Here is a 27,426-nt window from a genome sequence, read left to right on the forward strand (position 1 = left end):
GCTACTGGCAAAATATTACACTGTGTGCTTTCCAGCAAATATTGAAGGGAGAGTGCTGCCCAATCTTGGCTTGAAATTTTACTGCAAAGTGAACACCGTACTTGCTTAACATCAGAGGGGCTGTGATTTTTGGAAATGGTGTCCATTTTAAAAATGAGCCCTTGTTTATGTATTTTTTTTAAAATGTGCTGCTTGTAACTGATTCCAGCAGCACTGCAATAGTAGGAATGACTTCTGACATTGCTGCAGCTCCATGTAGGCAACAGCAATGATGTCATTGCAAAAAATGTGTGCATGCAGTGATGACGATGATGACATTTCTAGTATCTCCTTGAATTAAAAATAACTGATTTTTTTTCATCAGATTTAATCTGGCAATAGCCTAAGTTTGAAGGAACCGTTTAAATTGAAAGTTTAGTTTAATTTTACACCAAGTAGGATGACAAGAATTAATTTTTTCAGCTGTCTTATTTTTGGAAAATGGACCAATAAAATGAGAAACAAAACTCCAGTTCGCAGAGTTAGGAAAAGGTGACAGGTAACAGGCTGCTGCACATCCCACCCTTCTGTGGTGATATGTTGGGCACTGAGCCTCTGGTTGAGAAGTTTTGGAATCACATGTACTTGTTGAGTTGTACTGTGACAGATACTAGAAGGAGCCAGTTAGCTCACTAACTAAGCTCTTTTATAATTTTACTGGCTTATGTTTTTAAAAAGGTTCGTGGGAAGTGTGCTCAATTTTCCTCCCCCCAAATCCTTTTTTTCTTTCTTTTTTTTACTCTCAGCAGAATTACATATAACTTTTTTGGCCTCTCATCTGTCACCTTGAGTTGCTGTCCATGTCAGCATAAGCTTCTCCATTTTGCAACAGCAAGCTGAGTCATGCTGGCTGGATACCATTTTAAAAATAAGCCTGTGGGTGTTAGGTTGGCCATTTTCTCTTCTTATGCACGCTCTTTATGAATTTGTTTACATACATGCAGCTATTTTGCTGCACAGGAGAAATGGGCCCAGATGAAAGTACTTTTTCATTTATCATATGATATTTCTAGGTATCTAGGTATGTAGAATGAACAATTACAAGTTTTCTTGATTTCCTTACAAATATATCTTTAACTAGACAAATGGTGGCCCGAAGTCTGCTGGACCTGCTGAAGGAAGTCAGCGATGATGAGAGAGATTGTATTGCTGTTTTGGAACGAGTCAACAGATTGGCAGATGATTCGGGTTAGTGTTTTACAGTATCATCATTTTTGTTTTTATTTTTGTTTAAGGTTATTTTAGAATCATTTATTGTAAGTGGTTGTATTTTTAGAAACTACCGTATTTTTCGCTCCATAAGACGCACTTTTTTTCCCCCAAAGGTGGGGGGAAAATGTATGTGCGTCTTATGGAGCGAATATAAAAAAAAAACCTAACAAACACCCCCCCCCCCCCCGACTCCCCCCAAGACCTGCCGACTTAATTCCCTACAACCCCCCCCCCCCCAAGACCTGACAAATTAATTTCCTGCAACCCCCCACCCTCCTGACCCCCCCAAGACCTGCCAAACGTCCCTGGTGGTCCAGCGGGGGTCCGGGAACGATCTCCTGGGCGTGGGCCGTCGGCTGCCAGTAAACAAAATGGCGCCGACGGCCCTATGCCCTCACTATGTCACTGAGACCGATCGCTGCTATTGGTCGGTCTCAGTGACATAGTGAGGGCATAGGGCCGTCGGCGCCATTTTGTTTACTGGCAGCCGACGGCCCTATGCCCTCACTATGTCACTGAGACCGATCGCTGCTATTGGTCGGTCTCAGTGACATAGTGAGGGCATAGGGCCGTCGGCTGCCAGTAAACAAAATGGCGCCGACGGCCCTATGCCCTCACTATGTCACTGAGACCGACCAATAGCAGCGGTCGGTCTCAGTGACATAGTGAGGGCATAGGGCCGTCGGCGCCATTTTGTTTACTGGCAGCCGACGGCTCACGCCCAGGAGATCGTTCCCGGACCGCTCCTGGACCCCCGCTGGACCACCAGGGACGTTTGGCAGGTCTTGGGGGGGTCAGGAGGGTGGGGGGTTGCAGGAAATTAATTCGGCAGGTCTTGGGGGGGTCAGGAGGGTGGGGGGTTGCAGGAAATTAATTCGGCAGGTCTTGGGGGGGTCAGGGGGGTGGAGGTTGTTAATTTAAAGGGTTGGGATGGGGGGGGGGGGGTTTTGGGGGTTCCCACAGAAAGAAAAATTTTCTGATCTGGGGAGTGGACCGAAATGGCCCTCCCCAGACCCGAAAACAAAATGGGGAGAAAAAAAAAAACTATGCACTCCCCTAATTTGCTCCATAAGACGCCCAGACGCAGAGCCGGTTTAGCACAATTTTTTTTTTTTTTAATTTTCCCCCTCTGAATCCTAAGTGCGTCTTATCGTCAGGTGCGTCTTATGGAGCGAAAAATACGGTACATCAATTTTTTAAAAATCGTTTTCTTTTTACTGTATAGTGATATAGTTGTGGAAGTTTCTTTCAATGCTTCTGCAGTCCTATAGTGATACCAGAAACTAGTCCCACTACCAAAACAGCAAGTTAAAAACAAATATAGAAAAGAACTGATTTAAAAAAAAAAAAAAAAGATGCAGTTTTGAAAATTATAAGCCTCCTACAATGATTAAAAGTCAATAGGGCTTATTTACTTGGTTTTCTCCCATTTTGTTTCTCTGGAGAAAAAGTCTTAGTAAATAGGGCCCAATGTTTGTTTACAGCAGTGCTTCTGAATCAGTTTGGTGCAGCCCACTGATGTGCTGTCAGAAAGTTCTTTCTATGCCACAATGCTGGCAGCCCCGTCATGACTCTCCTCCCTAGGCACATGCCCCTTGACTCTCTTGGACAGTGCCCCAAATCTCCTGCTTGCTGCTCCAGTCCCTCCCTTGTGTTCCACAGCAGCCAGGTAGCACTGCAGAATACAAAAGGGGGATTCTCACAGCAGCAGTGAATGGCAGAGAAGAGCTTCTGTTCCCTGCTCCAAACCTCCCCCTCTTGGCCACCCATCACCCCTGCCTGCTGCCTGGAGTAGAGGAATCTTCTCTGCTGTGCTCTGTTTGCTTGCAGACTCCCTGCCCCAGGCTTTAGGGACTTGGGACTCAGCTGACAGCAGATGGGAAGGAGGGAGTCATCTGGAGCTCCGAACAGGTGAGAATGATTTGTAGGGAGGGAAAGGGGGGGTGAGTACTTGGAGTGGGGGGTTGGTGCAAAAGGTAATGAATGTTGGACGAGGTGAGGAGGTTTGTAATTGCTTGGGGGAGATTGCCACAGGATGCTGACATGTTGTTATATGCCACTGCATCTGCTGGGCCAGGATTGTGGATATGATTGGGAGGTCAAACTAGGCCATATTGTCTGTATGGGAGGCACAGGGGATGGAGAATACCAGAGATCATGGGGAGCATATGGGAAGAGGAGCCCAAACCTTGGATAGGGAACCGGATAAGAGAGAGAAGCATAGATATGAGGGCGAAAAAGGGAGAAACCTGGAAGGGACAGGCGAAAGAGAGAGGGGACCAGGAATTGAGGAAAAGAGAACCTGGGATAAGGGAGGAAGAGAGAGAAAGGAGAAAAGACCTTAGATAAAGGGCAGGGTGATGTAGAGGGAAAGGGGACCCAGGATAGAGAGAGGAGACAGGTTGTTGGGAAGAGGGAGATGGCAAAATGATTAGGGAATAGAGAGTAAGAGGGGGACAGGGAATAGGGGGAGACATCTGGGGGTTGTGATATGACAGGGAAAAGGAGAGAAGTGAAGATGGGACTGGAGGAGAGAGAACCCTGAATAGGGATGATGGCAGAAGGACCCAGGATGGAAGGGAGAGGTTGAGAGGTTCAGGTAGTGGATGGGGAGAGAAAGAGTGAGTGAACTGCAGAAGGAGAAGGCTAGGGATGAAGGTTGACAAAGAGGGGACCCTGGGAGTTAATGGAAGAGAAAAGAGGCTGAGGAATGGAGGAGAAAGAGAGCAGGAGAAAGAGGAGGAGGAATTGTGAAAGGAGAGCAGGCTAGAAGAAGAGCAAAGAAAGGAGTGAATCAAGGGAAAAGAAAGTATTACAATATCCACTATGAAGGAAAGAGACAAAGGAGGGGGACACCAGAGAGAGAGAGAGAGAACAAAAAAAGGAGCAGGGTGAACATTAGAAAATGAGAAAGACATGCTGAGTCAGAAAAACAAAAGACAACCAAGATTGGAAACTTTTATTGCTTGATAGGGAATGCTAATAATGCATCGATGTAAAATATCCAGGATATGGTTCAAAGTCTCTGGCTTGCATAGGTCTCCCACATAGAATTTACATGTTGTGAATAGTTGGATTGTGTTGGCTAATTTACTTTTTCTGGTATGCGATTATTCTCTTTTATGTCAGACATACCCACCAGCCTTGAGGCCTTTGCTTGGGCCCAAATATGCTTTATAGTAAAATGTCATGAGTGTGCTTTTAGGTATGCAGTTTTCTATGTGTTTAGTCCATCAGATTCTCTCCTTCTCAACCAAAAACACCTGCTTCTCACTACTAGCACTACAAAAAAACAGGTGTCCCAGATTCACTCCCTGCAAATCTGCTAACCTTATCCTCCAACCCTCCTTTCCACTGGTAGGAGGGAGCAGGATTTCTTACCTGTATATGCCACCTTTGCCAGCTTTAATCTAATGTTTTAATGTAGGGTCAGATTTAAGATTTTGGCGCCGATAGTCAGGACCATAGGGTGACATCAGGGTTCCCCCCTAGGAGCTCAGAGAGCAGGGATTTCACCACTGGAGTTTGCAAAGCAGGGTAGAGTTGTTTGGCCAGAGTGACATGGAGGTGTCTCTTTGAAATGTTACACTTCCTCTACTTGGATTGCAAATTTCCAAGTGACGCACAGTCTCATTCCAAAATCATTCTCAAATATCATACGCATAAAAGCAACACATTTTACTTGAACCATATTCTGCCAGCTTCATTCTGATGTCTGCACATGCAGGTCCAGTGCGATTATAGCGTTCCACATTCAAATAAGCCCAGATAGGCGGCTTCTCTTAGACCTGGGTGTTTGGTGCCTTCAAAATTTGGCACCCTAAGCAGTTGCCTATGTTGCCTGGGCCTAAATCTGGGCTTATTTGAATGTGGAACGCTATAATCGCACTGGACCTGCATGTGCAGACATCAGAATAAAGCTGGCAGAATATGGTTCAAGTAAAATGTGCTGCTTTTATGCGTATGATATTTGAGAATGATTTTGGAATGAGACTGTGCGTCACTTGGAAATTTGCAATCCAAGTAGGGGAAGTGTAACATACTCAGTAAAAGAAAATCCTTAAATAGTTTTCATGTGTATACCTTTTTTCCGTTGATAGCAGGATGAATTAGATATGATCTGTGGGTGATGTCATCTGATGGCACTGAATGGAACTGTCAATCCAAAGCTAGTAGAACATTAAGCTCTACCTAGCATGTGCAGAAGTTCCCGCCCAGGTGTTGCCTCAGAGTCATTTCAGGCTGTTTTTTCTGAGCAATCGCATGGTTGGTTATTACAGTATCTCCATGACTGACTCCTCTGTTTAAAAAAAAAAAAAGAGAAAATATCTCTTCTTGCTAAACTTAGCGACTCTCAATAGTTTGTAATTTTTCATTACTCCTACAAAAAAAAGTGGTTTCAAGGATGTCGGCAAAACTAGCCAGCAGATTCAAGACCTGCCGCTGTGGCTGCCTAATCTCCAGAACAGATGGACATGAATTATGTTATTGCTGCCTAGGTCCATAACGCAGCCAACCAAATTGTGCAGCTTATGGACAGTTGTCTCCCTGCTCCCAGAGATCCAGGGCAACGTAGATAGCCTCCCTCAAGGCTTCCAGGGAAAGCAGGTCTACCTCGCAGAGCCACCATTCCTCATCACCTTCAAAAATGATCCATTCTAAGGCTGAATCCTCAGGTAGGGATGACTTAAGACTGGTCGTACTACAAAATTTCCAGTCTACAGTGACCATGGTTGTTGGACTCGAGAAAAGCACCACCAAAACTGAAGCATCGAGCTCCATCAATGTACAAAGAGGCAGTGCCATCCAAAAAGCAAAAAACCTTGAAGCAGCATCGATGAACTGAGGCAGATGCATTGATAACATCGAAGTATTTGAAGAAACCTGCACCGAAAATGCATGTCGTCCAATGCACTGACAAAGTAGTGGCCCAGAAAGAAGTCGACGCATGACACTTCAACACATCGTTCAGTGTGACAATCATCGATGTATTCGACACACCATGCATTGACACAGTTGATGCGTGAAGACTCGATGCATGCATCATTGGTACCTTCAATGCATTCTGCATCAACATTCTTGATGCATAAACCATCGATACTCCCAACAAAAGTTATACCAGTGCAACCAACACATTTTTATCTCGACACACTTGATGCAAATGCCATCGAGGCAGTTGATACAAGATACATCAAACAAAAAATTGATGACACAGATCCCATTAGCAGAACCATCAATGCAAGTCATCAGAGCCTTTTCTTCTTATGCATGACCCAACTTCTGATGAAGACCCATATCCTTCTCCGAATTCTCTCTCATCTGCTTCTTCAAAGAAGTCAAGGAAGAAACAGCACCATCTGCCATTGCTGGCAGTACAACCAAAAGAAAGATACACTCATGAAATGTTAAGAGCAGCACTACCAACATAGCTCTATACCACTTACAGTGCTTCACTGGCAGAAGCCCAACTTCACCTACCCCCTCCCCCCCCCCATCACCACATCTGTACCAGCTGCAAAGCTTTTGTCTCAAGAACTTTTGTCTGCAATCTCCAGAACCTCGTTGTTCATTTAAACAACTTACTTCCAAACCTCCATCAGTAGTGGAGCAAGAGCCTATCCTAGTTTGAGGAAGATGGAACACCACTTACTCTAGCTCAAAAATCACAACAAGCCATGAGCAAATCATGGATATTGTAAAAAAAAAAAAAAAAAAAAAAAAATGTCTTTGCTTCCTTCATTCCAGAACCAGAAGAACCTAATTTTCTGCTGGGGTATTTAATACATCCAGCTTCACCAGAAAGAATCATACCCAGTGCTCCTGCACTTCCAACCTCTTCCTCATTGAATCATAAAAGATCAACATCTAACTAAGTTCCACCAATGGAACCCCAAACCTTTTGAAGATCTCAGTCCACCATGGTCACCTCAATCTTTTTGGTCAAGTCATCATTCCTCTGGGGAGTCCTCTAGTAGTAACACGAGCATTCCATCTGAGCTGCCTCCAGGGCTGCCAGATCACACATCTCCACCCAAGGACTTAATCTACTCCAGGTTTGTGGAGAAAATGGGTAAGGTTTTCAACATTTCTGTTAAAAAGGAACAAGACCCTAGAGCAGAGATCATGGGGATTCTAAAGATTTTAGAAGGAGTTAATAAACACATAGATAAAGGTGAACCGGTAGATGTAGTGTATTTGGATTTTCAGAAGGCTTTTGACAAAGTTCCTCATGAGAGGCTTCTAGGAAAAGTAAAAAGTCATGGGATAGGTGGCGATGTCCTTTCGTGGATTACAAACTAGCTAAAAGACAGGAAACAGAGAGTAGGATTAAATGGACAATTTTCTCAGTGGAAGGGAGTGGGCAGTGGAGTGCCTCATGGATCTATATTGGGACCCGTAATTTTCAATATATTTATAAATGATCTGGAAAGAAATACGACGAGTGAGGTAATCAAATTTGCAGATGATACAAGATTATTCAGAGTAGTTAAATCACAAGCAGATTGTGATAAATTGCAGGAAGACCTCGTGAGACTGGAAAATTGGGCATCCAAATGGCAGATGAAATTTACTGTGGATAAGTACAGGGTGATGCATATAGGGAAAAATAAACCATGCTATAGTTACACAATGTTAGGTTCCATATTAGGAGCAACCACCCAAGAAAGAGATTTTGGCACAATAGTGGATAACACATTAAAATCAGTTCAGTGTGCTGCAGCAGTCAAAAAAGCAAACAGAATGTTGGGATTAGGGAATGGTGAATAAAACGGAAAATGTCATAATGCCTCTGTATCGCTCCATAGTGAGACTGCAGCTTGAATACTGTGTACAGTTCTGGTCTCCGCATCTCAAAAAAGATATAGTTGCAATGGAGAAGGTACAGAGAAGGGCAACCATAATGATAAAGGGGATGGAACGGCTCCCCTATGAGGAAAGACTAAAGAGGTTAGGACTTTTCAGCTTGGAGAAGAGATGGCGGAGGGGGATATGATAGAGGTGTTTAAAATCATGAGAGGTCTAGAACAGGTAAATGTGAATAGGTTATTTACTCTTTCGGATAATAAAAGGACTAGGGGGCACTCCATGAAGTTAGCATGGGGCACATTTAAAACTAATCGGAGAAAGTTCTTTTTCATTCAAGGCACAATTACTGGAATTTGTTGCCAGAAGATGTATAGCTTTGTTTAAAAAATGATTAGATAAGTTCTTGGAGGAGAAGTCCATTACCTGCTATTAATTAACTTGGCTTAGAAAATAACCACTGCTATTACTAGCAACAGTAACATGGGATAGACTTAGTTTTTGGGTACTTGCCAGGTTCTTATGGCCTGGATTGGCCACTGTTGGAAACAGGATGCTGGGCTTGATGGACCCTTGGTCTGACCCAGTATGGCATGTTCTTATGTAAGCAAACTTTGGCATGGGTTTGGAAAGGCCATTGAATAAGATAAGTATTTTTTTTTAATGGGATTTTTGAAGTTTAGAATTATGATTTCTCAGTGGAAAAAGGTAAAAAGTGGAGTGCCTCAGGGATCTGTACTTCGACTGGTGCTTTTCAATATATTTATAAATGATCTGGAAAGGGATATGAATGAGATGATCAGATTTGCAGATGACACAAAATTATTCAGAGTAGTTATACCACTTGCGGATTGTGATAAATTGCAGGAGGACCTCGTGAGACTGGAAGATTGGGTGTCTTGGGAAGGCAGTGATGAAAGAAATGAGGATAAAGAGAAACCCCAAATCTGACATTTTTAGGGGTATTTGTGAACATCCTAGAACATTTAGTTTTACCATGAAGCAACACAGATAAACGTGTTATCAATTTGTGAGAATTTTCTTTGCTGCCTTGCATGGTTGACATGGTCCCCTGATTCTCAATTTACCATCCTAGATAAGGTTTTCAATGGTTATCAGTAAGTTTATTTTTGCTTCAATATCCATGGGGCAGCAGTGCATTGGGTGGCCACTGGCCATCAGCAGTTGCCTCCAATGATTTCAACATCGCATCCCTTTTATTTCATGACAACATGTCCACCTCAGGATTTAAGCGAAGCTCCCAGTGCATGAGGACCATGTCTGTAATTGACCCCTATGATAGATGTGTCCTCTGTCTTGGGGCATTACATGATGACCGGGGTTGCAGTAAGTGCACCCAGATGATCCCGAAGGGACATAAGATCCAGTTCGAGAAAATAGAGCGCCTCTTCGAGCTGGAGAAGACTGAGCCATTGGCATCAGAGGCATCTGTGTCAAGAGACCTCTGAGCCGCACTGATGGACACCGAGCCCTTGACATTGATAAGGCCGTCTGTTCTGTCAATGATATCAACTGGAAGGGAACACTGGGGACCGGCCATCGTCAGGCTCCTCCAGGTCGACGATGTTGTTCCTTGTCATCTAAGCACCAGAGAAAGGACCATGTGGAGTATCAAGGGAAGCCATAGAAGCATCTGCATCGGTCCCTGTCTATGCAAGGTGCCAGGCATGGGGATGCACCAGCATCAGCTGTGATGCCTCTGAAGCAACCCCACAATGAGGAGATCCAGTCCTCCATCAATGCAGGAGGTGCACCATGGACTCCATTGGATCCAATGCCAGCCCCGATCCTCCTCTTGGTTCCAAATAGGATCTGGTCACTCCTCCTCCGTTCCAGGTGTCTTGACATTTGTGATGTTCGAGAGGAGCTAGAGAGTTGTGTGTGCACTTGGCCATCGAGAAGGTGATGCGGGGCGCTCCTCAAGCCCTGCTCGAATCTCTGCATTTGCTCATCGGCATGTTGCCGATCCAGCTGGTGTCAGTTCCCGGGATGGCCTTGATACTTTGCAGGGCACCGCCACCTCCCACTGCTGATTCAATTATCATTGCCAGTTCCTTGGAGGAGGAAGCTCCCCCCAGACCAGAAAAGGCACCAGGGCCTATGGCCCCACATCCAGTTCCATTGGTGCCTACACTGCTGGGTGAAAGCCGAGTGCCCATGGCTCAATCCCCAGTCGAAGACAGTGGGAATGAGGGTACCTATGACCCTTGGGGGGATGGCTCATCTGTGGCATCAGACAACACTTTTGATTGTCTCCTCTCAAATCCATCTCCTCCAGAGGAGTGAAGGAAGTCCCCATAGAGGATCTCTCCATTGCAGGATTTTACAGGTTGATGGCGAAGGCCATTCCTTTTCATTTGATGACTGAAGAGGATATCAGACACAAAATGATTGATATCCTCCAGTTTGTGCAGTTACCCAAGGAGATCGTGGCAGTCCCAATTCTCGAGATCCTTGTGGAATGACTGTCAATGTGGGAACACTCCCTCACTGTGCCTCCTGTGAATAAGAAGGCGGACACACTCTACTTCATCCAGAAGGCTCTCAGATTCGACAAGCGTTAGCTACCCCACCAATCAGTGGTAGTCAAATCTTCTCTCAAGAAAGCCAAGTGTTCTTGGACCCATTCCTTGGCACCCCTCAGGAAGGATCACAGAGCAGTGGGGCGCTCTTGGGAGGAAAGTGTTCCAAGGGGCTATGGTTATTGCCTGCATAGCTGCCTATGTGGGACATCTGGAAGCAGGTGCAGGAGGTGGCCAAGCAGTTGCCTCAGCAGTAGCAGGACACCCTCATGTCACTGGTGCAAAAGGGCCTAAAATGTGGAAAACATGAGGATTGCGAGACCTACAATGTTTTTGAAATGACATCTAGGATCTCTGCAGCAGGAATTGGCACCCGCAAAATGGCATGGCTGCAGACTTTGGATCTCTGACCAGAGGTGCAGGAAAGACTCGCTGATGTGCCATAAACTAGAGATAATCTCTTCAGAGATAAAGTGAAGGATGTAGTGGCCCAGCTTTGAAACTAGTATGAGACCCTCTAGCAACTCTCCGCCAGCATTCCCGACCCGTCCTCCTCATCTAGGAGGTTGGTGAGATCGGGGCAGAAGTCTTTCTTTTGCCAGAGGACTTTGGCATATGTTTTCTGTGTTTGAGCTCCATCTGATGATGTCACCCATGTGTGAGGACTAACATCCTGCTGTCCTCTGAGAACACCTGTTAAAGGTAAGCAACTCTGCTATATGGCAGTACAGTCTCTCTCTCAATGGCACCAGAGCATCCCGTTCCACCACAGTGTCCATATTATCCATACAAAGGCTTTTATTTCCCCTGATGGCCTTTCCAGCTGTCAGGATTGAAGAACCTTGTTGTTGTGGGGAGGTTGAATCAACCTACAGGGAAGGCCTTGTAGGTCCTCCCCAGCAGCTGGCAGGACTGATCTAAGGCTTCACTTTTTCCATTCCCTTTCCCTTTAGGTTGAACCCTCGGGTTCTGGGGGCCATTAGGACTTATGTGATAGTCTCTTGGAGAATAGAATGGGGGAAATCCCAGTCATGGCTAGAGTCGGAGGCAGGTGGCAGACAGGGATGGTCATGGTTCAGGCTGTGGTCAGAGGCAAGGCAGCAGGCAAGAATGTTCTAGATCCAGGCTGTGGTCAATCTGAGAGTCCATCCAAGGAAAGGCGGGGCTAGGAGAGACAAGGTGGGCAGACGACTGGAGAGATGAGGCGGGCAGGGAAGGCTGGATCACGCAGGCTTGGAGAGTCGAAAGCAGGAACATAGCATCTAACTCTACCTACTGTAGTTGACCCGTTGCTGAGGTAATGCTCTGTTACGCGGCTGGGGTTTAAATCCCTGGCCGTGTGATGTCGTCAGGGTGCGCTAGGGAGAGAGGTTTCCCCCGCGGGGCCTACATGGGCTGGAACACGCGCATAGAGAGAAGGCCTTGGCAGGTGATGGTGGCAACATTCTAGCCACAAGGCAGGTCGTGGTGTTGTCTGGTCTGGTAGCACCAGATGAGTGAGCCGGCTTGCAGGTGCACCCACTAGCCAGCAAACATAACGCCACCTTCAGCTGTACCGGCTTCCACCTCTTTTGGCCCAACATCAATAGCAGCTGGATTTTCCTTTTATTATCCTGATCATAAGGTTATTAAAACAGTAGTCTAGTCGAAATTAAAATGTTACAATCTGTTGTCTGCTGATTCTGTTATTGGGGTAATAAATGTTCTGGTATCTTAATTTTTTTTTTTTTCTTTTTTGGTATGATTTTTCTTTTGCTTCGGCACACTCAGGCTATGGCTAGTTCAATGATCAGTTTTGTTTCCTTAAATGTAAAGTTTGTTTCGTCCCCTGTCAAACAAGGAGAATATTTAATTTTCTAAAGATTCAAGGGACCCAGATTTAATATTGCAAGAGACCTTATCGATAAGCAATATCTTAAAGTGAAACAAGAGTAGGTTGACCAACTTTCCCCTACTTTTAGAAATGAATGAAGTATAGTGATGCGTATTCTTATGCATAAAGCTACTTTCATTGTAATTTATAATGCTTATTTTGACCCTGAAAGGTACTTCATTGTTTTAGTATGTTCTCTGTGTTCATTTCATTTCACAATGATAAATGTTTATACAGATTTCTCTTTCCATTCTCTGATCATGGGTTGGGAATGGAACTCTAATCCTAACCTGCAGTTAAACAGATCCTATCAAGTCACATCAAAGATTTGGCCAAGCAGAGGAAATTGGTTTCTTTATACAGTATCATGGGCCGAAGAACATTTGGCAGGATTAATGTCTTCAAGCAGAAACATGATAGAAGCCTGCTTGGGACTTTCTGATGACTTCAGTGTTTGATGAAAGATGTCAAATCTTCAGCATTTAAAAACATAGGCATCCTTAGAATTCTAATTTGGACAGTGTGCTGTATGATCAGTTCCACCAGCATCATAGTGAGGGTGTGCCCATGTCTATGCTGTTTGATAAGACCACGATTTTTCACACAGAAATGCAGAATAAAAGTGAATGTGACTGTTCTACTGATCAGCTTCCTAAGTTTGAGTCACATAATATTCATCACCTTGGAGCTGTTGGTGAAAAGCTTTCTGCAGATCGTGAGGCTTCTGAGAAGTATGTGGAAGATTTTAATCAGTTGGTCTCTAAAAATAATCTAACTACTGAACAAACCTACATTGTGGACAAAACTGGATTGTTCTAGAGATGTTTACTACACAAAGGCACACCTATAGTCATATAGGCTTTGTCCTCTGTTCTTATCTGGCCAATTTAGCAGGATCAACAGACATTCATTTTAGCCACCTCTGTGATCACTGCTCAAGATTTTTGTTGTTTAGTTCTTCCAATTGGGAAAGATATGAAGGGTAAACCTATGTCAGGCAATGCTGAATTATGTAATACGGTTTCAGATTCGATGGGGGAATTTGAGATTCATTCTCTTGATGACATTTGGCCTACTTTATTGTGGGAAACCCTCAAGTTGGTGCTTATGGACAAGATACTTAGATTAATTAGTTATATCTAAAAGAATAGGTTGAAAAAGAAAAATCATTAGAGAGGCACATTCATTTTTGGCAACACAACATAAAGTCCATTTGCTCCAGGAAAGTATATGCAATGCTTCAGATTATGGGCCTGAAATAGAGAGTGGGCCCAAGATCTGCTGAATAGAGAGAATGAACATAGCACCTATTTGGAAAATGGTCATCAAGCAACAAAGCCAGTGATTCTACCACTTCCTTTTCTTCTGTAGAAACACAGAATGATAGCAGTGAAAGATGGCAGAAGCACACCTGATTTGTGGGAAGAAGATACAAATATGACAACAGAGCAGTGACTTAAGGGCCAAAATTAATTTGTTCATGGAAAAAGAGGCTACATTACTGATGCATTAGGATAAAAGATAGAATGGAGTGGAATATCTACTAATACAATGGGATTCCAATTTCATCAAGCTTGAAAAAACTGTTCCAGTGAAACATGTAGTTGAGGATCCAGTTTGGGTAAAGTTCAGAAGACATCCATGATGGCTATCTAGATTTGCTATGATCCAGTACTGGACACCAAGAAATGAAAAAGCAGAAGTGTAGGGCAGAATTGAAAGAATTTTAATTTAACTAAATAGATGAATTGCCTACAATACACCAAACAGATTATTCAGATGTTAAAATTCTTGCCAAAAGTTTTCTAATTAGACTTGAAAATTTGATGTATGACTTTGCAACCTATTTACCAAAATGCATTAATGTGCATTGTTAGTAAATAGGCCCTTTTCTGATTAATCTCATTTCTCTGTGATTGTACACTAGAATGATGACTTGTAATTAGAACTGGATAGGGAGGACTAGAGTATTTGGTGGTCAGCTCACAAAGACGTCTATCTGCTGTTACCGGTCTGAACCTATATTTAAACTATTCTGCTGTACCTCTAGTTACCCTATATTCTTCACCAGGTTCTCCCTTGCTTCTTCTGGGTTCTGTTGAAATGGATGTGATTAAGAAGAGATGTATGATAGTCATATATGTGGATACAAAATTTCTGAAAGTTAATGAAAACTAAAATCTCTGCTGCATTGGGTGGGTTGATTTTGTTGGTTTTTTTTTTACCAGCTTTATGTCTGCTGGTATTTTGAAGAGAAATTCTACTCCCTACATTGCTTCAGCTCTTTAACCAACTAATTCATGCAGCTAGGCTTACAGTTGCAACTCAGTGAAAGTCTAACCACCTGCTAGTGATTTGGTGTAATCAGATGTCTGAGATTGCCTTGATTGAAAAGCTGATTGCTGTGTTAAAAAAAAAAAAGATGTGCTAAATATGACACTATCTGGAGAAAGGTTTGGCCATACTTCAGGAACTGTGCATTATAATTGTTCTGTATAATTAGATACTAGAAAATATGGGCCTAGCTTGATATTTGTACAATATGAGTTCACCCACAGCTATCAGTTTTCAAGTTTCTTTTTCCTACTTATGTTCTGGCATCAGTTATGTATTATTTTGCCTCTATGTTATGATTTTGACTTATATGCCTAATAAAAAAAAAAAAGTGAAAATATTTCCAGTTATTTACCAGTCCAACAAGCAGGCATGAATCACACAGGAAATTACCAGTGACTGACAAGTATTTTGTGCTTGAGGCCAAGAAGCATAGTAGAAAAATCAGTCTCCTTGAAAATTACAAGATTATGTTGCTGCTAGACAGCTGTGTTGCTCATCTGGCTACTAGGAATTGGAAGGCTTGGAAATGGTCATAGCATTACAGGGCTTTTCATATTTAGGCCGCTGGTTCATTTCATTTCACACACAGGCTCAGGTAGCCTGTGTGTGAAACGAAATGTGGACTCTGTTTGATACCAGGGGCCAAAGTACAATTGTTCATATTGTGGCTTCTGTGAGATTCCTATTAATTGGTGAATTCTGCTGCACACCTTGTCACTCACTTGTGACAAGAACACAATGAGAGAGATCCGGCTGCCAACATCCTGGTTACAATGTTTTCCCATTAACTTGACAGGAAACTATACTGCACTAGTTCAGCTTATAAATCAAGAAATCATCAGTAATATGAAATGCCAATAACCAGAGTTATAGCTAGGCAATTTGGCACCTGTGGCCAAGTGAAAAAGTCTCCCCTTCCAATCCACCCATCACCATTAATACCAACATCCCTATTTCTGTCCCACTGCCACCACCAACATCCCAACTGTGCGTCCTGTATGTGTTGCACAAAGCAGATCCCAGCTATACATGCCCTGCAGGCTGCCCATTAATTGCCACACTTCAGGGCTCATGCTATAGCTAACAAACTAACTCTAGTCAAGATACAACAAGCCCACCCAAAACCATTCAAGCAGACACACACACACAACCTGACGTCCATCATCAACACCACCAGGAGACATCTGCCAATCACACAGCTTCATTCACCCCTCTACATTCAACCAAGAAACATAAAATTCAACGAAACTAACCATCTAAACAAGAAGACCTACGAACTGCAGAACTCTAATCAAACTTCGCACGATTCCCATTCCCTCCTAACAAGATGTCTCCTCAGACAAGTTTCAGGCACCTGATAAGCATCCCAATCAAAAAAAAACATCAAAAACCTAATCTACCTCACCTTCTTTCTAATAAATGCACAATCACTTACCAAAAAATTCATACTAATATCTGACCTGATACAAGAATCAAGCCCCGACTTCATAGCAATAACAGAAACTTGGTTTAAAAATACCGATCAAGTGATATTGAAAAAGATCACCAACAACGAATACAACTTACTCTCGATCCCTCGCAAGACACACAGAGGAGGAGGACTTCTACTAATAATAAAGAAGAACATCGCAATCACCCAGATCTCCAACAATCTTCCCAGTAAATACGAAATCGCTCTCTTCGACTCCGAACACCTACAAATATACCTGGTCTACTGCCCCCCCAAGCTATTAGAAAATGATATCTCCCACTACTGGAATACCTAATCACAAACATCAACACAAGAAAACCCACAATAATCCTCTGAGATTTTAACCTCCACATAGACGACAACCCCAGATCACAACAAAGCCAAACCCTAATAGACATGCTTGCCAGTCTTAATCTCACACAACAAGTAAACATCCCCACTCACAAAGCAGGTCACACCTTGGACCTAATATTCACCAGTCACCACTTTCATGACACATCCATCTCAGCCGACCCAGTCTCATGATCGGACCACTTCCTCATACAATGCCGAACACTTGAACAACACTACACCCCATCAAATAGAAATAATATCACCTCATTCAATTATCGACCTCTCTTTCAACTAAACCTATTAAAACAAGAGCTTGGAAAGCAACTTTCTAACCTTGACCTATCTAACATCAACAGAGCTATTCAGTCCTGGACCCAACTAACTGAACAAACAGCTAACCACATAAACCCCTTAAAAACAAAACTGTTAAAGAGAACCAGAGATAAAAATAACCCATGGTTTAACGCACATCTCAGATCACTGAAAACTAACCTCAGAAGACTAGAAAAAGAATGAAAGAAAACAAAGTGCGCAACAACTCTTCAAAGATACCGCACACAACTTGCCATCTACAAAAACACAATCTCGATCACCAAACGCGACTACTACAGCCAAAAGATAAAGAACTCAACAAATAGCTCCAATGCATTATTCAACATCGTCAGAAACCTCACTGAAGAGAACAATAACACCAGTACACCAACATCAAACAACCTAAGTCAAGACCTAGCCACATTCTTTAAAAACAAGATAAACAAAATAACAGGAAATTTCCAAAGCAATACATCCACTGAAGACAAACTCGAAACAAACTCCATAACCCCCTGGTCAGAATTCAAGCCCATTTCAAACCTAGATGCTAAAAAAAACCAACCCTGCACGCCACGACCTCGATACAATCCCAACACGCAACCTAAAAGAAATGGCACACATCATCGCACCAACTATGGCTGCCATCATTAACAGATCACTAGAAGAAGGGGAGCTTCCAGTAGAACTAAAAACCGCAACTATCTCTCCCATACTAAAAAAGAAGAACCTAGATCCCACCGACCTAAACAACTACAGGCCAATCTCAAACCTCCCCCTTCTCGCAAAATTGACCGAGAAAGCAGCTCTTACTCAACTCAATGAACACCTTGAGTACAACAACATTCTCCACGCCTCTCAACATGGATTTAGGAAAAACCGTAGTACGGAAACTCTCCTCGTCAACCTATCAAACAAAATAATCAGGGGATTCGACAATAACCTAAGCCACATCCTCATCCTACTCGATCTATCCGCGGCTTTCGATACTGTAGACCACTCCTGTCTACTTTCAAGACTAGCCAGCATTGGTCTCTCCGGGAAAACCCTCAACTGGTTCAAATCGTTCCTAAAAGACAGATTCTTCAAGGTCACCATTAATAACCAATCCTCAAATCCACTCCCACTCGAAACCGGCGTACCACAGGGATCTGCACTCTCGGTCACGCTCTTTAACATATATCTACTCCCTCTCTGCCACCTCTTGTCAACCATTGGAGTTACTTTCTATATGTACGCCGATGACATCCAACTCCTCCTCCCAATCACATCCACAATAGAAGAGACACTAAACACCACAGCCAAACACCTAAACACCATCAGAGACATGCTGAACAATCTAAAGTTATGCCTTAACATGAATATAACAGAATGCATACTCATAGGTAGAAACAACTCAATACAATCCTCCACATCCCACTCTCTAAAAATAGATAACATCAACATACATCTGAAAAATTCAACTAAGGACCTCGGCATATGGATAGACAACGAACTCAACCTAAAAAAGAACATCGCTATCAAAACCAAAGAAGGCTTTCACAAACTTCACGTCCTCAAACACCTAAAACCGCTACTCCACCAACATGATTTCTGAACAGTTCTACAATCACTCGTATTCAACAGCCTCGACTACTGCAACTCCCTCCTGATTGGCCTGCCAAAAACCACCCTAAAACCTCTGCAACTCTACTACAAAACGCTGCAGGAAGAATTCTAACCGGAAAAAAGAAATCAGACCATATCACCCCGGTCCTTAAATCACTTCACTGGCTCCCAATCGACCAAAGAATCAAATTCAAAACTTTAACATTAGTGCACAACGCATTACATACAACCGACAACACCGCTCTCAAAGAAATGATCCAACAACACAAACCTCAAAGACTGACTAGATCTGCCAATAAACTACACCTTGAAATACCCTCACTTCCTCTGGCAAAACTCACCAACACCATAGCAGGCCCAAACTTATGGAACGACATACCTCAACACTTAAGATCAATTTGCGACATCAAATCCTTCAAAAAAGAGCTAAAAACTTGGTTATTCACCCAGACCTTCAGAGACGGCGTGGGCTAAGTAATACACTCTCATCATGAACAACTACACTGCGACGATCCCTCTCTCTTTGACACACCATACCTCCACACCTCTCTCCTCCTACCCCCCTCAGACCCACTTTCCCTCCGTCCCCTTCCATTCCACCCCGAGACCTGTCCTGCCTCTCCCTACATGCTATGATCCCCTCTTCGGACCACTTTCGCTGTTCAATTAAGACTCCTGTTGAACAATTATGTTGTTAATTGTGGTTTACTTGCTCTTCTATGAAATGAGTTAACAGTTTCTATTAATGTTTATCGTGTTCATATATAATCCCGGTTAGAATGTTACTTAAGGTCTTAGTTAAATGTATGTATTATGTTGTTATGTAAACCGGAGTGAAGGCAGTTCGCTATACTTCGGTATATTAAAAAAAAAATAAAAAAATCCAAATAAATAAAGAAGAAGAGGCATGCATAATTACACATGTTCTCCTAGGAAAAGCAGGATGGTAGTCCTCACGCATGGGTGACATCATCGGATGGAGCCTGGCATGGAAAACTTATGTCAAGGTTTCTGAAACTTTGACTAGGCACACTGAGCATGCCCAGCATGCCCTATACCATGCGCCCCTCTTTAGTCTCTTTTTTTTTTTTTTTACCACAGAGCTGTCGCCTCGCAGTTAAATGAGCTCTTAGCTTTACCTTTGGAAATTTTCTTGGAAAACTTGGGTTTTTTGCGTTTTCATCAACCCCGGGTCCTTCTCTGTCCTTCCTCCTAGGCTCCTTAGGCTTTTTGGAGTTCTCAGTAAGTTTATTTTCGCTTTCGTTTCCCCCCTGGTGGCAGTGCCTCGGTGCCCCCTGGCTTCGACTGCATGCTGTCACCACTTTCATTTTATTCTCCTTGTTTTCATTCATCATGGCCTTGTTCGGTTTCCAACAATGCCCCCAGTGTCCAAGGACCATGTCCATCGCGGACCCTCACAAGATATTTGTCCTCTGCTTGAGGGCATTGCATGACATCCACGGTTGCTGCCTGTGTGCCCAGATGACCCCTAAAGGAATATCACACTCAACTTGATAAGGAGAAACTCTTTGGGTCAAAGAAGTCCGAGCTATTGCCATCTGCATTGGCGGCATCTGCACCGATGGACACTGCACCATCGACTTTGGCGGGGCCTTCAGTTCTGTCGATGCTGCTGGAGGATAAGGGCGCTGGAGACTGGCCTCTGTTGGTTTCTTCCAGGTCCAGGCTCAGCACCAAGGGAAGCCGAGGAAGCATTGCCACTGGTCACTTTCGATGCTCAGTACCGGGCTCAGGCAGGCGCTGGCTCATGCCGTGATGCCCCATAAGCAACCCGGAGCTGAGGAGTACCAATCCTCCATCGATACTGGGAGGTACGTGATGGTCTCCACCGGTCCTGGTGTCAGTAGCTGATCCACCTCTGGGATCCAAGGAAGATCTGGCTATCCTTCCTGCCTCCCAGTTGGTGTTGGCATTGGCAACTTTCAAGGAGGAGCTGAAGCAGAGAGTCCAGCTGGTGGTAGCTCCGGTGCCAATGCCTGCACTTTCTGTTCTGGAACTGCTCAGTGTTTCATCAGTGCGTCACCAACCCAGCTGGTGTCAGTTCCCAGGAGTCATCGATGCCCGGCGGGGCACCAGTGCTTCCCCAAACTGAAACTGCACGTTGCTGGTTCCTCCGAGGAGGAAGCTCCATCGAGGCCTGCAGAAATGAGGCCTACAGCCCCCTGTCCAGCTTTGCCAGGACCGGCACCGGTGCTACCGGTGCTCATGCCTCTGGATGAAGGCCGAGCACTTAGGGAGACACCACTGTGGACTATTGTGAGGATGATCATTTTATTAGTCACGCTTTGGACTGACTCTTGTCGGTTTATATCCTTTTTTTTTTTTAATTGAAAGTTTATTGAGTGAATCAAGAACAACAATATAACAGTAGAGTAATTGAGATATACCAAATGGCTTATTAAATCCATGTTTCCTCCACACCCACCCTCCACAACATCAAGTAGGCACAAGAAGTAAAGAATGAAACCCTACATAACCTGGGTTATCACAACAAACAACATTTAAGGCTATTGACAGCATCTGGATAGAGAAGACAGTGCCAAATAGCAAAAGCATTACATTTAATAATATACATAAGAAACAAAGAGGAAAATAAAAATATAGAGAGGTAAAGGACAACACCACTCAAAGAGCATTAGTCACCAACACCCACCCATTCAGGGCAATTCACTCTTGAGATCTCAGCCAATCTATAAAAAAAAACCCACACGGCTTGAAAGGTTTTCAGATGGTTAAGTTGCACTGCAGTGAGACGATCTGATGATAACCATATAAGTGATGAATTACCCGGGACAAAGGTGGAACATTAACATGCTTCCAAAAGATAGCTAGCTCACAGTGAGCTGCTATAAACACCTTCTGCAAGAAACATTGGTATGGTTTATTCAGATTAGCTAGGGGAAGATTGAGAAGAGCATGGCATGGCTTTATCTCAACAGGATTCTTAAGGACCTGATTTAATCATTTAATAATTGCTGTCCAAAAATTGGTTATTTTCTCACACGCCATCAGACACGAAAATAGGTGCCAATACACCCGCAATTCTTCCAACAGTTATTTGGCATGCCAGACATTAAACGGTGCAAATTAGTGGGTGTCAGATGCCATCGATTATAGCATTTTATAGCAGTTTTCCTGCAGATTAGCTGATAGAACATTTGCCATCTGATACAAAGATCAAATCCCACTCCTCTACACTCAATGGGTGACCCAAATCTTTGTCCCAGCCTATCAATTGTTTTAAAGGTTCAAGGATCCAGCCATTCAGAAGTGTATAGATCTTAGAGGTCACACCCCTCAAGGTATCCGCATGTTGGCAATAGTTTTCAAATAAAGATTTGGTCAGATGGAGGTTATTAGCCCACAAAGAAGTCACAAAATGCTTCAGCTGCAAGTATACTAAGAAATCTACTGTATTCAGATCATATAAATCTCCTAGCACTTCTAGAAACAAAAATGACCCCTGATCACATAAATCTCAATGCAGGAGATACCCACCCTCTGCCACAATGCAAATGCCTTAGACTGAAAGCCACATGGAAAAATAGTAGTTTGAAAAAGGTGGGTTAATAAAGAAAAGGCACCCCTCCCGACCAGCACCTGTCTCCATTGATACCAGACTCGTAGTGTCACTTGCAATGAAAAAGAAATACAATACGGGGATTTCCAAGAAGATGTGGGCTGCCAGGGTAAGGCGGATAGCGGCATACGGCCCAATATAGCTTGTTCTAACAACACCCATTGTTGGACGTTTTTCTTTTTATGGAAATCAACTAACATCTGCAATTGAGAAGCGCCAAAGTACCAAATTAAATTGGGGAAGCCAATTCTTCCCTGAAGCATAGAGTCCCGGGGAGGGGTCATATAAAGTCGAAGATCTTTTTTTTTTTGACAGGTACGGAGTACTGTGGAAGATATAAATATAGGGAGAGTAGAGAAAAAATATAGAAATAGTGGTAAAATGTTCATTTTGATGATGGCTATATGCCCAAACCAAGAAAAGGTGTCTCATGACCTTCTCTCCAAATCCTGATCTTTTGCCTTCAACAGTGGGGTGTAATTCAAATCAAAAAGATCCGATACCCATGGTCCAATATGCACCCCCAGATACTTAAGAGCGCTTTTATCCCACTTAAAGGATAAAGTTGCTTGAGATTTGTGACTTTCCCTTCGGGATGATATCTCCAGTACCTGAATGTAATCTGCTTTGAAGTGCCAAAAAGTGGAATATAAATATATTTACATGGACCCAAGAAGATAATGCACTGTTACATTTATGCCATAATCTCTGCATTTAAATTTAAAGACTACATAAAATGAGCCTACCAAAAACCATATAAAAGAGCATTAGTATTGGGGAAAGGGGGAGAAGCCGAAAAAGCTAACTTTTTGTACAAATGAAAACAAAGTACATGAGTGCTATTTTAGTAATGAAACAGATGTAGAAATAGACATAGAAAGAGGAGACCTGGAGAGGAGCATTGGAAAAGAGATGCCAAAACAGCTAGATTTATTGGAGGAGGCAAATAGTGAGACAGTAGTGAATGAGAAGGGTGCAACACAGGGGGATGAGAGCAACATCAGATAGGCCAGGAAGCAGATTCAATAAGAAAAGCAAATAAAAAAAAACAGAAGATGGATGAACTGATAGCTGCGCTTCTGGCTTGTGTGTAGCCGCAGGAGAGGGGAAAATGACTTAAGATACACCTGACATCTAAAGTAATATCGAAAAGTGCTTTAACAGCATGGAATAAGATATATAAATCCCTCCAGATTTATATCCCCCCATATATATATATATGTCCTTCAACTTCAAGTTCTATAATACAACCAGCTCATTTAACTGTTCGTTGTAAATATTTAAAATGCTATTAACCTTTTCTTTTTCCTTCCTCTCCCAGTTTAAGCATCCCTGTTTTTTGTAACTGCTTTCTGCCGCACTACAGTTCCAGTTTGTTTTTTCTTTCTATGCACCACTGTTTTAATGTAAACCAGCATGATGTGATTTTATCATGAATGCCGGTATATAAAAACCTTAAATAAATAAATAAATAAATAAATATTCAAAATTTTGGACTTTTCAAAATTAATTTTGAAACCCGAAACTTTGCTAAAGAGACCAAGTTCATCTATAATCCCTTGTAATGAGCAGTAGGGTCAGTTAGTGTGAGCATGATGTCATCCGCAAAAAGAGAAGACTTGAACTGATGATCAATCAATCTGACCCCCGCTATTTGGGAGGATGAACGCACATGAGAGGTAAAAGGCTTCAAAAATAAAGCAAACAGTAATGGAGATAAAGGGCCTCGTACCCCTCCCTATGTTAAAAAGGTCCCCATAACCAACATTAATCTTTACTCAGGCAGAGTGATATTCATATAACTTCATTAACCAGCGGAGAAAAAAATGGCCAAAGCATTTCTTAGTTAAGGTTTTAAACAGGAAAGACCAATGGACTAGGTCAAATGCTTTTTCCGCATCGATAGATAATAACACCGATGGAAATAGCTTTTTCTGAACCCACCACATAATATCAATAATCTTTCTAACATTGACGGCTGCATTCCTGCCAGGAACGAAGCCCACTTTATCAGAATGTACAAGGAAAGGTAAGATCCCATTTAGTCTCGCAGCAAGTACTCGCGCTAGTATCTTCAAGTCGAGATTTATTAAAGGTATAGGGTGGTAGGACCCATATAACATAGGATCCCTACCCAGATTAACTACGTCCGAGATGCCAGCAACATTTGAATTCTTAGAGAAAGTTGAACATCTCAGTTAAGGGAGATACTATAATATAAGAAAATATTTTATAGTATCTGCTGGAAAAGCCATCTAATGCTGGTATGGTGCCTATTTGTTTGGGTGGATCTAAATGAAAGTGTAACAGTCTTACCTCAATTTGGCGACTGAACAAAGGCCACCAGGTCACTCAGGTGGGAGCGCAAACTGGGGTCCAAGTCCAGGCAGGATTCAGGGCAGACAGCAGGCCAGCAGAGCCCAGTCTAGGCAGGGGTCGAGGCAGGCAAAGGGCAGAGTCCAAGTCCAAACCAGGGTTAGAGGCAGGCAGCAGACAAAAGCAGAATCCAAATCCAAACCAGGGTCAGAGGCACAATGAAGGAACACAGAGCAGAGCAGCACCAGAACAAGCAAGCCAGTAACAGAGGCAAGGCTTGTGCTGGAAGGCTGGATTTAAATTCTTTCAAGTTTCTGCGCTAGCGCTGGAACTTCCAGGAGGAATGTTGATGTGCTGCAAGGGGAGGGGCCAAGACGTCGCGTGCACTGCGCAGTGCCACGAGAACGCCGCTGACTAGCACCCCTGCCGCATTGGGGAGCCGTCAGCACAGAATAGGTACGAGCCCATGTTGTAACAGTACCTCCCCCACAAGGTCCACTTCTCTGCCTCCTTGGCCTGGGTTTGAGAGGGAAGTGTTGATGAAATTCACGAATTAACTGAGGGGCTTGAATGCTACTGGCTGGTTCCCACAAATTCTTCTCCGGACCATTGTCTTTCCAGGAAATTAAATATTGTTGTGTCCCTCCTCTTCACCTGACGTCCAAGATTTCTTCTACTTGTTTAGGTTTTCTAGAAGGCCAGGCCAGGACAGAACAGCGGGTATAAGGAGGGATATATGAAAAACATCATGGATGAAAATTGTTGGAGGTAACCAATCCGCCTTTTGCCTGGGAATGGTCCTACGAACTTGAGCAAATTTTAAAGAAGACATGCGTAGTCTGAGATTATGAGTGCTTAATCAAACTAGCTCTCCTTAGTGGAGCTGAGGAGCTGGTCTTCATTTTTTTATCCACCTGTTTCTTGGACCTGGTTGTGGCCTGCTGTAAGAACACGAGTGTTTTCCCATAACTCTTTCAAGTTCTGAGTGGCCAGGTCTACTGCGGGACAAGACAAAGATGTGGCGATGGGTAGCGGTATCCGAGGATAAAATCCAAAGACCAAGTAAAAGGGTGATGTTCCTGTGGCCTGTTATTGTGACAAATCTCTGCCCAAGGGAGTAAAGAAGACCAGTCATCCTGATGTTTTACATAGCATCGTAGAAAGGTCTTAAGCGACTGATTAGTCTGTTATGCCAACCCATTAGTTTGTGGGTGATAGGCTGAGGAGAAGTCGAGTTGTATACCAAACATTTTACAAAGATCCTTTCAGTAACGTGCAGTGAATTGAACTCCTCTGTCCGATACGATACGTTGAGGGAGTCCATGAATTCGGAAGATGTGTTGAACGAATAATCAAGCTAATTCTGGTGCTGCAGGCAACCCAGGGAGAGGAATAAAGTGAACCATCTTCGAAAATTGATCAACCATTACCCAGATAGTATTGTTTCCTTCTGATGGAGGCAAATCCATAATGAAATCAGTGGCAATATGAGTCCAAGGTTTGTCGGGTATTGGTAAAGGTTTTAATAACCCCCAAGGTCGAGTTCGGGAACTTCTGTGGGCCGTGCACATAGGGCAGGATTCTACGAATCTCTTAGTTTCCTTTTTCCATTGAGGCCACCAATAGTGACGAGTAAGGAATTCTGTAGTCCGTTGAAGTCCAAGGTGACTTGCAAGATGAGAATCATGAGCCCAACGAAGGACTCTCTCCCTCAATCGTTTGGGCACGACCATTTTCCTATTGGGACTGTAAAAGTATTGGCGACCATAATCCGGGCTGGGTCAATAATATAACGAAGTGAGTCAGGAGTGTCATCAGGGACAAAGCTTCTTGATAAGGTGTCAGCTCGCTGATTCTTCTCGGCTGGACAGAAATGCAGTTTAAAGTTAAAATGGCTAAAGAATAAGGCCCAATGAGCTTGTTGTGGATTCAGATGTTGAGCATGAGAGAGATAATGCTAAATTCTTATGATCAGTATAGATGGTATATTTAGCTCCTTCCAATTAGTGTCGTCATTCTTCGAGTGCTGATTTAATGGCCAAAAGCTCTCGATCACCTATGGCATAGTTTTTTTCTCCTGAAGAAAATTTCTTAGACAAATAGGTGCTGGTAACTAGCTTCCCAGCCTCCGATTGTAAATGGATCACTCCTTCCCCTAGCGTGGAGGTATCTACCTCAATAATGAAGGGTCTCGTAGGATCTGGACATTGTAGCAGGGTCTTTTATGAAGTCTTCCTTTAACTGTTGGAAGGCTTGGATGGCTTCTGGAGGCCAATTATAGACAGCCCTTTTTTTTGGTCATGGCTGTGAGGGATGCTACTACGGTTGAGTACCCAGAAATAATTTGCCGATAATAATTTGAGAAGCCTAGAAATCCTTGTAAGGCTTTGAGACCTACCGGTTGAGGCCAGTCTAAAATCACCTTAAGCGTCTCTCGTGGACCAGTCTGATAAATAATGTAAGCCAAAAAGGGTAATTTCTCTTTCTGAAACATACATTTTTCTATTTTTGCGAATAACTTATTTTCTCGGAGAGGTTGGAGGACTTGGTGTACATGGACTTGGTGTTGGTTCATTGTCTTAGAAAAAACAAGAAAATCAAATAAACGAGGACATGAGAATAAAGAAGATCCTAAAATATATCATTCACCATAGCTTGAAATACGACTGAAGCATTGCATAAATTAAAGGGCATTACTAGATATTCGTAATGTCCATCATGAGTATTAAAGGCCGTTTTCCACTCATCCTCCTCCCAGATTTGCACCAAATTATAGGCTCCTCTGAGATCTAGCTTTGTGAATATCTATGCCCCTTTAAGTCAGTCAAAAAGCTCGGTAATAAAGGAATAGGGTATCGGTTTTTTTCTTGTGATAGTGTTCAGTCTTCAATAATCAATACATGTCGTAGTGATCTGTCCTTTTTGTAAACAAAAAAGAACCCGGCTCCTGCTGAAGAGGATGACGCCCTGATGAATCCAT

General features: G+C 43.2%; 1 protein-coding gene across 3 annotated transcripts in view; it reads left to right on the forward strand.

Annotated features, from left to right (window-relative positions):
• PPP4R1 (protein phosphatase 4 regulatory subunit 1) overlaps positions 1-27,426 on the forward strand; it is a 249,425-nt gene that overhangs the window by 62,151 nt on the left and 159,848 nt on the right. For 2 of the 3 annotated variants that reach the window (XM_029590990.1, XM_029590992.1), the window contains exons 4-5: positions 1,121-1,227; positions 3,082-3,162. In XM_029590990.1, the coding sequence (XP_029446850.1) occupies positions 1,121-1,227; positions 3,082-3,162 (188 nt within the window). The remainder of the gene's footprint in view (positions 1-1,120; positions 1,228-3,081; positions 3,163-27,426) is intronic. The other variant, XM_029590993.1, reaches the window with a different exon arrangement.

This window comes from Rhinatrema bivittatum, chromosome 2, assembly GCF_901001135.1.
Source record: "Rhinatrema bivittatum chromosome 2, aRhiBiv1.1, whole genome shotgun sequence".
Lineage (NCBI taxonomy): Eukaryota > Metazoa > Chordata > Amphibia > Gymnophiona > Rhinatrematidae > Rhinatrema > Rhinatrema bivittatum.